This window comes from Phyllobates terribilis, unplaced genomic scaffold (assembly GCF_046119375.1).
Source record: "Phyllobates terribilis strain yellow unplaced genomic scaffold, ASM4611937v1 Scaffold_4__5_contigs__length_816908805, whole genome shotgun sequence".
NCBI lineage: Eukaryota > Metazoa > Chordata > Amphibia > Anura > Dendrobatidae > Phyllobates > Phyllobates terribilis.
In genome coordinates, this window is record NW_027362764.1 from 55608962 (window position 1) to 55625113 (window position 16152).

At 52.6% G+C, this 16152-nt stretch overlaps 1 protein-coding gene across 2 annotated transcripts in view; it reads right to left on the bottom strand.

Annotated features, from left to right (window-relative positions):
• VPS50 (VPS50 subunit of EARP/GARPII complex) overlaps positions 1 to 16152 on the bottom strand; it is a 215986-nt gene that overhangs the window by 120924 nt on the left and 78910 nt on the right. For both annotated transcript variants that reach the window (XM_073677354.1, XM_073677353.1), the window contains exons 7-9: positions 9943 to 10060; positions 9831 to 9866; positions 7997 to 8079 (exon numbers count right to left, since the gene is read on the bottom strand). In XM_073677354.1, the coding sequence (XP_073533455.1) occupies positions 7997 to 8079; positions 9831 to 9866; positions 9943 to 10060 (237 nt within the window). The remainder of the gene's footprint in view (positions 1 to 7996; positions 8080 to 9830; positions 9867 to 9942; positions 10061 to 16152) is intronic.

A 16152-nucleotide genomic window follows, 5' to 3' on the forward strand; every position in this document is an offset into this window, starting at 1 on the left:
TAATACAGGATGTACCTCAGGATCAGTACAGGATCAGTAATGTAATGTATGTACACAGTGACTGCACCAGCAGAATAGTGAGTGCAGCTCTGGAGTATAATACAGGATGTAACATAGGATCAGTAATGTAATGTATGTACACAGTGACTGCACAAGCAGAATAGTGAGTGCAGCTCTGGAGCATAATACAGGATGTAACTCTGGATCAATACAGCATGGCCACCTTTACGTTTCATCTCTGGAGTAGACCTCCCTTTCTCCAGAAGTAGAACCTCCATCCATCAGACATTGCATAGGTTGTGGATATGTCTCACAAGCTGCCTTTAGAAGTGGCACAATGTGGCACACGGACCAGGAAAGGTTGTGAACTGCAGCTCTGGAAATCCTCCTACCCATCTGCATTCACAGCACATAAAATAATAATTTTCTAAATTTACTACTGAAACCATAATAATGATCGGGAATTCCAAGACGCGATGCGTGAAGCCTCAGGAGGCCTCTTAAGGAACAGGTTTCCACGATTGGATTTCATTTACTGCCACATGTTTCAGTGCCACAGATTATAACCTGACAGCGCGGATTGCCAGAAAAGTCAATACAATTACATAGAACATGACTATACATACGAGCCGCGGCATGAAGGTGCGGGGAGGGAGAACGCTTATTGATCTGTTAGGCTGTAGCGCTGCCTCTAGGGCTCAGGCCACGACAAACCCTCACTAACTCACCCTTAAAGGGAGTGCGGCAGCCGAAACTGACCGGATGAACTGAGCACATTGCCGAATCGGGGACACAACCCTTAGGGCCGATTCATCAAAAGCTGATTGTGTCAGAATTCAGGAGTAAAACTGCATGAAACGTTGCAAAAAATACAGAAATCAGTGCTAGAATGGAGGCTGCTTTAAAAAAAAAAAAAAATCACAGACAACTTCAGAGGCATTGCTTTATGTATATGCATGGATTGTATTGTATTTGTATTGTATTGTAGGCATAAAAATAGTAATTGGAATAAGGTTTCATTATAAATTTTGAACCAATCATCTTCTGCCGCCTCTATGTATCACTATACATTAATATCCAACAGGTCATAAATCACTATAACAGGAAACAACTGTATTGTAAAGATGGAAGCAGAACACACAGCTCTGCCCCGCTCCCTGTGTGCTGACCTCCGCCCCCGCTCCATGCGTGCGCTGACCTCCGCCCCCGCTCCTTGTGTGCGCTGACCTCCGCCCAGCTTACTGCGCGCTGACCTGACCCCCGCCCCATGTGTGCGCTGACCTCCGCCCAGCTTACTGCGCGCTGACCTGACCTCCGCCCCCGCTCCCTGTGCGCGCTGACATCCGCCTAGCTTACTGCGCGCTGACCTGACCTCCGCCCCCGCTCCTTGTGTGCGCTGACCTCCGCCCAGCTTACTGCGCGCTGACCTGACCTCCGCCCCCGCTCCTTGTGTGCGCTGACCTCCGCCCAGCTTACTGCGCGCTGACCTGACCTCCGCCCCCGCTCCTTGTGTGCGCTGACCTCCGCCCAGCTTACTGCGCGCTGACCTGACCTCCGCCCCCGCTCCTTGTGTGTGCTGACCTCCGCACAGCTTACTGCGCGCTGACCTGACCTCCGCCCCCGCTCCTTGTGTGCGCTGACCTCCGCCCAGCTTACTGCGCGCTGACCTGACCCCCGCCCCATGTGTGCGCTGACCTCCGCCCCCGCTCCGTGTGTGCTGACCTCCGCCCAGCTTACTGCGCGCTGACCTGACCTCCGCCCCCGCTCCTTGTGTGCGCTGACCTCCGCCCAGCTTACTGCGCGCTGACCTGACCTCCGCCCCCGCTCCTTGTGTGCGCTGACCTCCGCCCAGCTTACTGCGCGCTGACCTGACCTCCGCCCCCGCTCCTTGTGTGTGCTGACCTCCGCCCAGCTTACTGCGCGCTGACCTGACCTCCGCCCCCGCTCCCTGTGCGCTGACCTGACCTCCGCCCCCGCTCCTTGTGTGCGCTGACCTCCGCCCAGCTTACTGCGCGCTGACCTGACCTCCGCCCCCGCTCCCTGTGCGCTGACCTCCGCCCAGCTTACTGCGCGCTGACCTGACCTCCGCCTCCGCTCCCGCTCCGTGTGTGCTGACCTGACCTCCGCTCCCGCTCCGTGTGTGCTGACCTGACCTCCGCCCCCGCTCCCTGCGCGCTGACCTCTGCCCCCTCTCCCTGTGCGCTGACCAAGCCCAGCTTACTGCAGGCTGACCTGACCTCCGCCCCCTGTGTGCTGACCTCCACTCTGGTTACAAGCACAACATTCTCTCCCACAGAGCGCGCTAGCAACAATGCCCCGCAGAGCGCGCCCACAAAGATCCCCCATAGGGCGCGACCGCAACGATCCACTGCAGAACAGGCCCGCAACAATCCCCCGCAGAGGGTGCTCGCAAAACTCTCCCCCACACAGCACGCCCGCAACATTCTTCCCCACACAGCACGCCCGCAACATTCTTCCCCACACAGCACGCCCGCAACATTCTTCCCCACACAGCACGCCCGCAACATTCTTCACAACACAGCACGCCCGCAACACTCTTCCCAACACAGCAAGCCCGCAACACTCTTCCCAACACAGCAAGCCCGCAACACTCTTCCCAACACAGCAAGCCCGCAACACTCTTCCCAACACAGCACGCCCGCAACACTCTTCCCAACACAGCACGCCCGCAACACGCTTCCCAACACAGCACGCCCGCAACACTCTTCCCAACACAGCACGCCCGCAACACTCTTCACAACACAGCACGCCCGCAACACTCTTCACAACACAGCACGCCCGCAACACTCTTCACAACACAGCACGCCCGCAACACTCTTCACAACACAGCACGCCCGCAACACTCTTCCCAACACAGCACGCCCGCAACACTCTTCCCAACACAGCACGCCCGCAACACTCTTCCCAACACAGCACGCCCGCAACACTCTTCACAACACAGCACGCCCGCAACACTCTTCACAACACAGCACGCCCGCAACACTCTTCACAACACAGCACGCCCGCAACACTCTTCACAACACAGCACGCCCGCAACATTCTTCACAACACAGCACGCCCGCAACATTCTTCCCCACACAGCACGCCCGCAACATTCTTCCCCACACAGCACGCCCGCAACATTCTTCCCCACACAGCACGCCCGCAACATTCTTCCCCACACAGCACGCCCACAACATTCTTCCCCACACAGCACGCCCGCAACATTCTTCCCCACACAGCACGCCCGCAACATTCTTCCCCACACAGCACGCCCGCAACATTCTTCCCCACACAGCACGCCCGCAACATTCTTCCCAACACAGCACGCCCGCAACATTCTTCCCAACACAGCACGCCCGCAACATTCTTCCCAACACAGCACGCCCGCAACATTCTTCCCAACACAGCACGCCCGCAACATTCTTCCCAACACAGCACGCCCGTAACATTCTTCCCCACACAGCACGCCCGCAACATTCTTCCCCACACAGCACGCCCGCAACATTCTTCACAACACAGCACGCCCGCAACATTCTTCCCAACACAGCACGCCCGCAACATTCTTCCCAACACAGCACGCCCGCAACATTCTTCCCAACACCGCACGCCCGCAACATTCTTCCCAACACAGCACGCCCGCAACATTCTTCCCAACACAGCACGCCCGCAACATTCTTCACAACACAGCACGCCAGCAACATTCTTCACAACACAGCACGCCCGCAACATTCTTCACAACACAGCACGCCCGCAACATTCTTCCCCACACAGCACGCCCGCAACATTCCCGCAACATTCTTCACCACACAGCATGCCCGCAACAGTGACCCACACATCACGCCCGCAACATTCTTCCCCACACAGCACGCCCGCAACATTCTTTCCCACACAGCACGCCCGCAACATTCTTCCCCACACAGCAAGCCTGCAACATTCTTCCCCACACAGCACGCCCGCAACATTCTTCCCCACACAGCACGCCCGCAACATTCTTCCCCACACAGCACGCCCGCAACATTCTTCCCCACACAGCACGCCCGCAACATTCTTCCCCACACAGCACGCCCGCAACATTCTTCCCCACACAGCACGCCCGCAACATTCTTCCCCACACAGCACGCCCGCAACATTCTTCCCCACACAGCACAGCACGCCCGCAACATTCTTCCCCACACAGCACGCCCGCAACATTCTTCCCCACACAGCACGCCCGCAACATTCTTCACAACACAGCACGCCCGCAACATTCTTCACAACACAGCACGCCCGCAACATTCTTCACAACACAGCACGCCCGCAACATTCTTCACAACACAGCACGCCCGCAACATTCTTCACAACACAGCACGCCCGCAACATTCTTCACAACACAGCACGCCCGCAACATTCTTCACAACACAGCACGCCCGCAACATTCTTCACAACACAGCACGCCCGCAACATTCTTCACAACACAGCACGCCCGCAACATTCTTCACAACACAGCACGCCCGCAACATTCTTCACAACACAGCACGCCCGCAACATTCTTCACAACACAGCACGCCCGCAACATTCTTCACAACACAGCACGCCCGCAACATTCTTCACAACACAGCACGCCCGCAACATTCTTCACAACACAGCACGCCCGCAACATTCTTCACAACACAGCACGCCCGCAACATTCTTCACAACACAGCACGCCCGCAACATTCTTCACAACACAGCACGCCCGCAACATTCTTCACAACACAGCACGCCCGCAACATTCTTCACAACACAGCACGCCCGCAACATTCTTCACAACACAGCACGCCCGCAACATTCTTCACAACACAGCACGCCCGCAACATTCTTCCCAACACAGCACGCCCGCAACATTCTTCACAACACAGCACGCCCGCAACATTCTTCACAACACAGCACGCCCGCAACATTCTTCACAACACAGCACGCCCGCAACATTCTTCACAACACAGCACGCCCGCAACATTCTTCACAACACAGCACGCCCGCAACATTCTTCACAACACAGCACGCCCGCAACATTCTTCACAACACAGCACGCCCGCAACATTCTTCCCAACACAGCACGCCCGCAACATTCTTCCCAACACAGCACGCCCGCAACATTCTTCCCAACACAGCACGCCCGCAACATTCTTCCCAACACAGCACGCCCGCAACATTCTTCACAACACAGCACGCCAGCAACATTCTTCACAACACAGCACGCCCGCAACATTCTTCACAACACAGCACGCCCGCAACATTCTTCCCCACACAGCACGCCCGCAACATTCTTCCCAACACAGCACGCCAGCAACATTCTTCACAACACAGCACGCCCGCAACATTCTTCCCCACACAGCACGCCCGCAACATTCCCGCAACATTCTTCACCACACAGCATGCCCGCAACAGTGACCCACACATCACGCCCGCAACATTCTTCCCCACACAGCACGCCCGCAACATTCTTTCCCACACAGCACGCCCGCAACATTCTTCCCCACACAGCAAGCCTGCAACATTCTTCCCCACACAGCAAGCCTGCAACATTCTTCCCCACACAGCACGCCCGCAACATTCTTCCCCACACAGCACGCCCGCAACATTCTTCCCCACACAGCACGCCCGCAACATTCTTCCCAACACAGCACGCCCGCAACATTCTTCCCAACACAGCACGCCCGCAACATTCTTCCCAACACAGCACGCCCGCAACATTCTTCCCAACACAGCACGCCCGCAACATTCTTCACAACACAGCACGCCAGCAACATTCTTCACAACACAGCACGCCAGCAACATTCTTCACAACACAGCACGCCCGCAACATTCTTCCCCACACAGCACGCCCGCAACATTCTTCCCAACACAGCACGCCAGCAACATTCTTCACAACACAGCACGCCCGCAACATTCTTCCCCACACAGCACGCCCGCAACATTCCCGCAACATTCTTCACCACACAGCATGCCCGCAACAGTGACCCACACATCACGCCCGCAACATTCTTCCCCACACAGCACGCCCGCAACATTCTTTCCCACACAGCACGCCCGCAACATTCTTCCCCACACAGCAAGCCTGCAACATTCTTCCCCACACAGCAAGCCTGCAACATTCTTCCCCACACAGCACGCCCGCAACATTCTTCCCCACACAGCACGCCCGCAACATTCTTCCCCACACAGCACGCCCGCAACATTCTTCCCCACACAGCACGCCCGCAACATTCTTCCCCACACAGCACGCCCGCAACATTCTTCCCCACACAGCACGCCCGCAACATTCTTCCCCACACAGCACGCCCGCAACATTCTTCCCCACACAGCACGCCCGCAACATTCTTCCCCACACAGCACAGCACGCCCGCAACATTCTTCCCCACACAGCACGCCCGCAACATTCTTCACAACACAGCACGCCCGCAACATTCTTCACAACACAGCACGCCCGCAACATTCTTCACAACACAGCACGCCCGCAACATTCTTCACAACACAGCACGCCCGCAACATTCTTCACAACACAGCACGCCCGCAACATTCTTCACAACACAGCACGCCCGCAACATTCTTCACAACACAGCACGCCCGCAACATTCTTCACAACACAGCACGCCCGCAACATTCTTCACAACATAGCACGCCCGCAACATTCTTCACAACACAGCACGCCCGCAACATTCTTCCCCACACAGCACGCCCGCAACATTCTTCCCCACACAGCACGCCCACAACATTCTTCCCCACACAGCACGCCCACAACATTCTTCCCCACACTGCACGCCCACAACATTCTTCCCCACACAGCACGCCCACAACATTCTTCCCCACACAGCACGCCCACAACATTCTTCCCCACACAGCACGCCTGCAACATTCTTCCCCACACAGCACGCCAGCAGCATTCCCGCAACATTCTTCACCACACAGCATGCCCGCAACAGTGACCCACACATCACGCCCGCAACATTCTTCCCCACACAGCACGCCCGCAACAGTGACCCACACAGCACGCCCGCAACAACGTTCTATAAAGCATGTCCACCACATACTCCTATACAGAATACCCACAACAGTCTCGAATAGCGCATGACCTAAAAAGCCCCTTACTGGCAAACATTGGTGACGGTGGCACCTTCGTCGCTCTATAAGTAATCAACCATGTTGGATAGGAGATTACTTCTTTTAAGATGACAACTGCTTTAACCTTTTGGCACGATAGATAATAGATAGACAACAGATAGATATTAGGATTGAAAGATAGATAGGATCAGAATTTTTTCCATGGTCTTTGCTGCGGTATTACACATTGTGACAGTGTCACGGGTTTACCGCGACAGAAACTAGCCAAAAGACCGCACCGTCTGAGTTCACATCACAAAACTGCTCAGCTTAGAGTTTCTGTAGCTTCCTTCTTGGAAGTTCTCAGCTGTGCACCATCAGCCACTTCCCTCTCCTATATAGTGTCTGCTCTGGCAATCTGGATTGCCAGTGTTAAGTCTTGTACTGCCTGGTGAGGAGTGGAGGATTCGGTGTTCGGTAGAGGCATTTAAGGAGAATTTTTCTGTGACTGTTGCTTGGTGTTTTGGTTCTGTGCATAGTCACTTCCTCTTCTATTTTTGTTTACCCTCCTAATCTCTTTGGTGTTTTCCCTCTGTTGTCTGTGAGTGCATATTTGCATGTTTGGTATTTTCATTTGTCCCTGTATGTCCTTCCTTGTTTGTCTGGTTTGTGTATAAACATACACTATTCCTCCCCACTTCCCTAGGTGATGGAGGGGACAGATAAGGGCTGATTCAGGAGAACAGCAAGGTACATGGCCCCAGCATCTTCACCATCAGAAGTAACCTGGGGAGCAAGGGTAGCTAGGGCGCCCTTAGTGTTAGGGATAGAGTAGGTGCCATTGGTCCCGACTTGTCAGACAAAAGCATCGTTACAGATAGTGTGTTACCATATGGCCATACAGTAGCATATTGGAGCCCCCAATATTATGTACCTTATACAGCTGTAGTGCTTGAATGTACTCGCTGCCTTCTGACACTCCAGGCACAGCTGGATGGCTCCGGGGTAGTCTTCCTCCTACAAATACATGATATAGGGCCATCATTACATATTAGGTGAGCTAAAAGGGTATTCCAGCCAAAACATGTTATCACCAACCCACTGGATAAGTCACTAATTATCACCAAAAGTGGGGAACTTGCATCCTTCATTACCCCTGAGAGGCAAACCCACCACCATGACAGGATGAATGGAGCAGCAGGTTGCATAGGTGTCATTCAAGCCTATGACCCCAAAAGTACCAAAGCATCTCAGTGGGTGGAAGTGGCAGGGCACATGTGCAGCTGGCTCTTTTAATTAGCTCTTGCAGACATGGACAAAAAGGGGACTCCAAAAAGCATGTCGAGGGTTACAAAAATAAAACCGCAAAATCTAAGAGACAAAACATGCTCCCCTCCTCCGGCTACTACTGCTGTGAGCAATCATGGACCAGCAAAGCCACGTGGCATCCTCACAGCACCGGTCTGAGATGAGTCACAGCAGTCAACAGGCAGGTGGCTCTATGGTCAGCGCAAGTCTACAACGCGGGAGGGGGGCGGGACGGGGGAGAGGGGGCCGGAGCGCAGGAGAGGGGCCGGAGCGCAGGAGAGGGGCCGGAGCGCAAGAGAGGGGCCGGAGCGCAAGAGAGGGGCCGGAGCGCAGGAGAGGGGCCGGAGCGCAAGAGAGGGGCCGGAGCGCAAGAGAGGGGCCGGAGTGCAAGAGAGGGGCCGGAGCGCAAGAGAGGGGCCGGAGCGCAAGAGAGGGGCCGGAGCGCAAGAGAGGGGCCGGAGCGCAAGAGAGGGGCCGGAGCGCAAGAGAGGGGCCGGAGCGCAGGAGAGGGGCCGGAGCGCAGGAGAGGGGCCGGAGCGCAGGAGAGGGGCCGGAGCGCAGGAGAGGGGCCGGAGCGCAGGAGAGGGGCCGGAGCGCAGGAGAGGGGCCGGAGCGCAGGAGAGGGGCCGGAACGCAGGAGAGGGACCGGAAAGCTGAAAACAGATGTCAGGAACATTTTCTTACGTAAATACGTGCATTTTGCAAAGAATAACTTTTGAAATACGATTTTATAAATTTTGAACCGAATGGCTTCTAGAGCCTGTACATATCACTGTACATTCATGTCCAACTGGTCATCAATTACAATAAAAAGCAATATCTTTACTTTAACGGAGGCAGAAAATGCAAGATCACATCACTGAAAATAGGTGATAGTCACAGCTCACCTCCTTCCCCTTCTCCTTTCACAATGACCTTTGCTCTGGTTAAAAGCATGCCCATAACATCCCCCCATCACAGCACGACTAGACGCCCTCCCGCAGGGGACGGCCCGCGACGCCCCCTCCTGCAGGGGACGGCCCGCGACGCCCCCTCCTGCAGGGGACGGCCCGCGACGCCCCCTCCAAATGCGTTAAACAGATACATGATGGCTGTCTCCAAAACCATGTACTGAAAATTGAATTAAAAACTATCTACAATTGGAAAAGAAAGACGACTGATTTAATTTAGGTAACATATCGCCCCCCACCACCATCGCCCCCACTTCATGACATGTGCATACTAATATCAAGCAAGTATATACTCCAGAATGCAAGTTAAGCAGAAAAAGCAACAGCGATCCATCTCCCATGTCAGTAAATAATTGCTTGCACGGGGAGCGCACCTCTGAGTCCTCTGCGGGAGCCGTGAGCACCGACGATGGCGATCTGTATGACATCTACGCGGTGCTATCGGACACAACTAATTAATCTCATCCATTTAGTTGCAAATGAGATCGGGATGAATGGAAATCCACCTACCTCCAGCATTTCACTCAGACGGACGTCCGTTCTTTGCTGGAAAAGTAGAAAGAAATGATTAATTAGCTGTTGATAAATGCAGAAATAATACGATCGGCACGGTCGTCTTTACCAGTGTTTTTATAGTCCTCAGAGACTTCAGCAGACCGATCAATAGCTGCCGCTTCCTCTGGTTGGCCAGTAGCCCCAGGCTGGCTTGCGTGAAGCCTTCTTTTGCAGTATTTAGGGATCTGTGGAGGAAAAAAAGAAGTTATGTCAATGAAGAACTAATTTGGAGGCCATCAGTACAGCGGCCGCGCAGCTTCACCCATTAACAGACCGTCTAGGTAAAAATAACACCTGGAAAATCAGTCCGATGGGACCCAAATGACCTAAAAAAATCGAGCGCTCTGACACCCTGCACCTGCACGACTCCGCTCCATTCAGTCTGCCGGAGAGCGGGACTGATCGGCTTTCCACTACAGCTCCATAGAGGCCAAACAGAGCGGAGTCGCTCGCGCATGCGCAGCCAACACTCAATTCCGAGAGGTCTCGTTCTCGGGATCAGTGGGAGTCCCGGTGGTCAGATTCCCACAGCTTAATCCTCAAAATATCACCTATCCAGTGCATAGATGAAACCTTTCAAAAATTGAAAATAGTCCTTTAAGGACCGACCTACTTTGGGCTTTTGGTAGCCAGGGTTTTTTTTATTTTATTATTTTCTATTTTTTTTCACTATTTTGTCTTTGAGTTGCAGAACTTTTGTGCTGCTGCTCTCAGAAGGCCATGACTTGCGGGCTTACTTTTCAGTTTTCAGTAGAAGGGCTGGCTTTTTTTGCAGGATGGGGTTAGGATTTTTTTTTTTTTGCGCCATTTTGGGGGACAAATAAAATATTGTTTGACTTTATAAAAAAAAAAAAGAATTGTTTTTGGTTGTGTGGTTTTCAGTTTTTTTAAAAAAAAAAAAATCAAACAATATTTTATTTGTTCCCCAAAAAACATTCTCTCCTTTATTTTTACTTTTTTTTTTTTTTTTTTTTTAAGTCTTGCAGGATGTTTTTTAAATCTAGTAGGCAGATCCCTTTGTCTGACCCCCTGTTGCTTGAATTCTGTCTCCTCGAAGGCAGATGTCAAGGAGAAGAAGGATCGGGCATGCTGAAGGAGGAAAAGGAAGGATCGGGCATGCTGAAGGAGGAAAAGTAAGATCGGCCATTGCTGAAGGAGGAAAAGAAGGATCGGCCATGCTGAAGGAGGAAAAGGAGGAAAAGAAGGATCGGCCATGCTGAAGGAGGAAAAGGAGGAAAAGAAGGATCGGCCATGCTGAAGGAGGAAAAGAAGGATCGGCCATGCTGAAGGAGGAAAAGAAGGATCGGCCATGCTGAAGGAGGAAAAGGAGGAAAAGAAGGATCGGCCATGCTGAAGGAGGAAAAGGAGGAAAAGAAGGATCGGCCATGCTGAAGGAGGAAAAGAAGGATCGGCCATGCTGAAGGAGGAAAAGAAGGATCGGCCATGCTGAAGGAGGAAAAGAAGGATCGGCCATGCTGAAGGAGGAAAAGGAGGAAAAGAAGGATCGGCCATGCTGAAGGAGGAAAAGAAGGATCGGGCATGCTGAAGGAGGAAAAGAAGGATCGGCCATGCTGAAGGAGGAAAAGAAGGATCGGGCATGCTGAAGGAGGAAAAGGAAGGATCGGGCATGCTGAAGGAGGAAAAGGAAGGATCAGGCATGCTGAAGGAGGAAAAGGAAGGATCGGGCATGCTGAAGGAGGAAAAGTAAGATCGGCCATGCTGAAGGAGGAAAAGGAGGAAAAGAAGGATCGGCCATGCTGAAGGAGGAAAAGAAGGATCGGGTATGCTGAAGGAGGAAAAGTAAGATCGGCCATGCTGAAGGAGGAAAAGAAGGATCGGCCATGCTGAAGGAGGAAAAGAAGGATCGGCCATGCTGAAGGAGGAAAAGAAGGATCGGGCATGCTGAAGGAGGAAAAGAAGGATCGGGCATGCTGAAGGAGGAAAAGGAAGGATCGGGCATGCTGAAGGAGGAAAAGTAAGATCGGCCATGCTGAAGGAGGAAAAGGAAGAAAAGAAGGAAAAGAAGGATCGGCCATGCTGAAGGAGGAAAAGAAGGATCGGGCATGCTGAAGGAGGAAAAGAAGGATCGGTCATGCTGAAGGAGGAAAAGTAGGATCGGCCATGCTGAAGGAGGAAAAGAAGGATCGGCCATGCTGAAGGAGGAAAAGATGGATCGGCCATGCTGAAGGAGGAAAAGAAGGATCGGCCATGCTGAAGGAGGAAAAGAAGGATCGGGCATGCTGAAGGAGGAAAAGATGGATCGGGCATGCTGAAGGAGGAAAAGAAGGATCGGCCATGCTGAAGGAGGAAAAGAAGGATCGGCCATGCTGAAGGAGGAAAAGAAGGATCGGGCATGCTGAAGGAGGAAAAGAAGGATCGGCCAAGCTGAAGGAGGAAAAGAAGGATCGGGCACGCTGAAGGAGGAAAAGAAGGATCGGGCACGCTGAAGGAGGAAAAGAAGGATCGGGCACGCTGAAGGAGGAAAAGAAGGATCGGGCATGCTGAAGGAGGAAAAGAAGGATCGGGCATGCTGAAGGAGGAAAAGAAGGATCGGGCATGCTGAAGGAGGAAAAGAAGGATCGGGCATGCTGAAGTAGGAAAAGAAGGATCAGCATGCTGAAGTAGGAAAAGAAGGATCGGGCATGCTGAAGTAGGATAAGAAGGATCGGCCATGCTGAAGGAGGAAAAGATGGATCAGGCATGCTGAAGGAGGAAAAGAAGGATCGGCCATGCTGAAGGAGGAAAAGAAGGATCGGCCATGCTGAAGGAGGAAAAGATGGATCGGGCATGCTGAAGGAGGAAAAGAAGGATCGGCCATGCTGAAGGAGGAAAAGAAGGATCGGGCATGCTGAAGGGGGAAAAGAAGGATCGGGCATGCTGAAGGAGGAAAAGAAGGATCGGGCATGCTGAAGGAGGAAAAGAAGGATCGGGCATGCTGAAGGAGGAAAAGAAGGATCAGGCATGCTGAAGTAGGAAAAGAAGGATCGGCCAAGCTGAAGGAGGAAAAGAAGGATCGGCCAAGCTGAAGGAGGAAAAGAAGGATCGGCATTGCTGAAGGAGGAAAAGAAGGATCGGCCATGCTGAAGAAGGAAAAGGAGGAAAAGAAGGATCAGCCATGCTGAAGGAGGAACATAGGATAGGGCATGCTGAAGGAGGTAAAGAAGAATAGGGCTTGCTGAAGGAGGAAATGTAGGATCGGGCACGCTGAAGGAGAAGTTGTTGACCACGCATTCGTTCATTCACACGGATTTAGTCCAAAAATTCAAATTATATATAAGTTAAGTCGATTCTAAATGTAAACAGGAATGTTTTCAATCACTGACGGAAAGCAGAGGTTTTGAGAATGGGATAAAAAAACAAACCACGTATATCATAAAGGTGCAGCGAGAGCCTCGGCTACTCACTATCCTGCGCTGGTGCCGGGCATCACCTCTGGCATCATAATCGGGGAGAATTAGTGCCAGTCATGGTGACAGATTCCCTTTAAGAAGCAGACTTTCTACCTGAGCCGGCTGCTGGCAATTTCAGCTCAGTTACTTGTGAGAAAATATTGAATTTCTTGTCTGAAGTGAGAAAATATGAAAAGAAATCTATATTTCTACGGCTCAGAGGAGGGCACTGCGGTAATTACAGTAACAGTTATCACCACGAGCGGTTCTGGCCGACACCTGCGGGCAGCACTGACAGCGCCGCTACATTATCTACTAACAGGAGCAAAAATGATAAAATAGGCGCAATGGGAACAATGTAACTGGCGGCACTAGTCAGTCAGCCGGATGTTACTGAACGGTCGCTAATCGCTGAAGGGCCGTCCATACACAAATGCAGGCGTACAAACTGAAGGATGGCGGGCTGGAGCATTTCACAAAGGAAAAAACAAAATAAGTCAGAGGCTAATGAGAGAGAGAAACAGGAAGGAGGCAGGGGCTATGCTGCAACATTACAGATGACAAAGACCACGTGCAAGAGGAGACACAGAGGAGGCAGGGGCTATGCTGCAACATTACAGATGACAAAGACCATGTGCAAGAGGAGACACAGAGGAGGCAGGGGCTATGCTGAAAAAGACACAGAGGAGGCAGGGGCTATGCTGAAAAAGACACAGAGGAGGCAGGGGCTATGCTGAAAAAGACACAGAGGAGGCAGGGGCTATGCTGAAAAAGACACAGAGGAGGCAGGGGCTATGCTGAAAAAGACACAGAGGAGGCAGGGGCTATGCTGAAAAAGACACAGAGGAGGCAGGGGCTATGCTGAAAAAGACACAGAGGAGGCAGGGGCTATGCTGAAAAAGACACAGAGGAGGCAGGGGCTATGCTGAAAAAGACACAGAGGAGGCAGGGGCTATGCTGAAAAAGACACAGAGGAGGCAGGGGCTATGCTGAAAAAGACACAGAGGAGGCAGGGGCTATGCTGAAAAACACAGAGGAGGCAGGGGCTATGCTGAAAAAGACACAGAGGAGGCAGGGGCTATGCTGAAAAAGACACAGAGGAGGCAGGGGCTATGCTGAAAAAGACACAGAGGAGGCAGGGGCTATGCTGAAAAACACAGAGGAGGCAGGGGCTACGCTGGAAAAGACACAGAGGAGGCAGGGACTATGCTGGAAAAGACACAGAGGAGGCAGGGGCTATGCTGGAAAAGACACAGAGGAGGCAGGGGTAATGCTGAAAAAGACACAGAGGAGACAGGGGCTTTGCTGAAAGACACAGGAGGCAGGGGCTATGCTGAAAAAGACACAGAGGAAGCAGGGGCTATGCTGAAAAAGACACAGGAGGTAGGGGCTATGCTGAAAAAGACACAGAAGAGGCAGGGGCTATGCTGAAAAAGATACAGAGGAGGCAGGGGCTATGCTGGAAAAGATAGGAGGCAGGGGCTATGCTGGAAAAGACAGAGGAGGCAGGGGCTATGCTGAAAAAGAGAGGAGGCAGGGGCTATGCTGAAAAAGACACAGAGGAGGCAGGGGCTATGCTGAAAAAGACACAGAGGAGGCAGGGGCTATGCTGAAAAAGACACAGAGGAGGCAGGGGCTATGCTGGAAAAGAGAGGAGGCAGGGGTTACACTGAAAAAGACACAGAGGAGGCAGGGGCTATGCTGAAAAAGACACAGAGGAGGCAGGGGCTATGCTGGAAAAGACAGGAGGCAGGGGTTACACTGAAAAAGACACAGAGGAGGCAGGGGCTATGCTGAAAAAGACACAGAGAAGGCAGGGGCTATGCTGGAAAAGACAGGAGGCAGGGGTTACGCTGAAAAAGACACAGAGGAGGCAGGGGCTATGCTGTAAAAGACAGGAGGCAGGGGCTACGCTGAAAAAGACAGAGGAGGCAAGGGTAATGCTGAAAAAGACACAGAGGAGGAGGGTGCTATCCTGAAAAAGACAGGAGGCAGGGGCTATGCTGAAAAAGACACAGGAGGCAGTCGCTATCCTGAAAAAGACAGAGGAGGCAGTGGCTATGCTGAAAAAGACAGAGGAGGCAGTGGCTATGCTGAAAATGACACAGAGGAGGCAGGTGCTATGCTGGAAAAGACACAGAGGAGGCAGGGGCTATGTTGGAAAAGACACAGAGGAGGCAGGGGCTATGCTGAAAAAGACACAGAGGAGGCAGGGGCTATGCTGAAAAAGACACAGAGGAGGCAGGGGCTATGCTGAAAAAGACACAGAGGAGGCAGGGGCTATGCTGAAAAAGACAAAGAGGAGGCAGGTGCTACGCTGAAACAGGAGGCACAGGTTATGCTAGAATATGGTTATATGAAGTTTCGCCTCCAGCAGTTCGCCGCTATCATTTCGCCCCCTGGAAGATTCGCTCCCGGAGTTTTAGAAACGTTTTGGAAAATGTCTTGTTAAAATTGCGGGCAAAATGCTCTGACACTATAATGCAATCAGTTGTGGGGTTTACAGATGGAAACAGTTGATTTCACATGTCACAAAAGTGCAGCACTCTGTACAGTACTTTGGTGACATGTGGATTGATGACGGAAGGGAATTTATGAACCACAAGGACAAACTGGCGAAACATCCAAACACAAAATTCTGGGGGCAAAACAGGGTACAAACATCCAGGGGCGAACTGCTGGTGGCAAAACATCCAGGGGTGAAATGTGAGGGGGACAAAACATCCTGGGGGCCAAATGCGCGGGGGCGAAATGTACTCGGTGGGCAAACTGCTGGGGGCGAAACATCAAATTCCCACAGACAGAGGAGGCACAGGCTATGCTAGAATATACAGAGAGGATGCACAGGCTATGCTAGAATATACAGACAGAGAGGAGGCACAGACTAT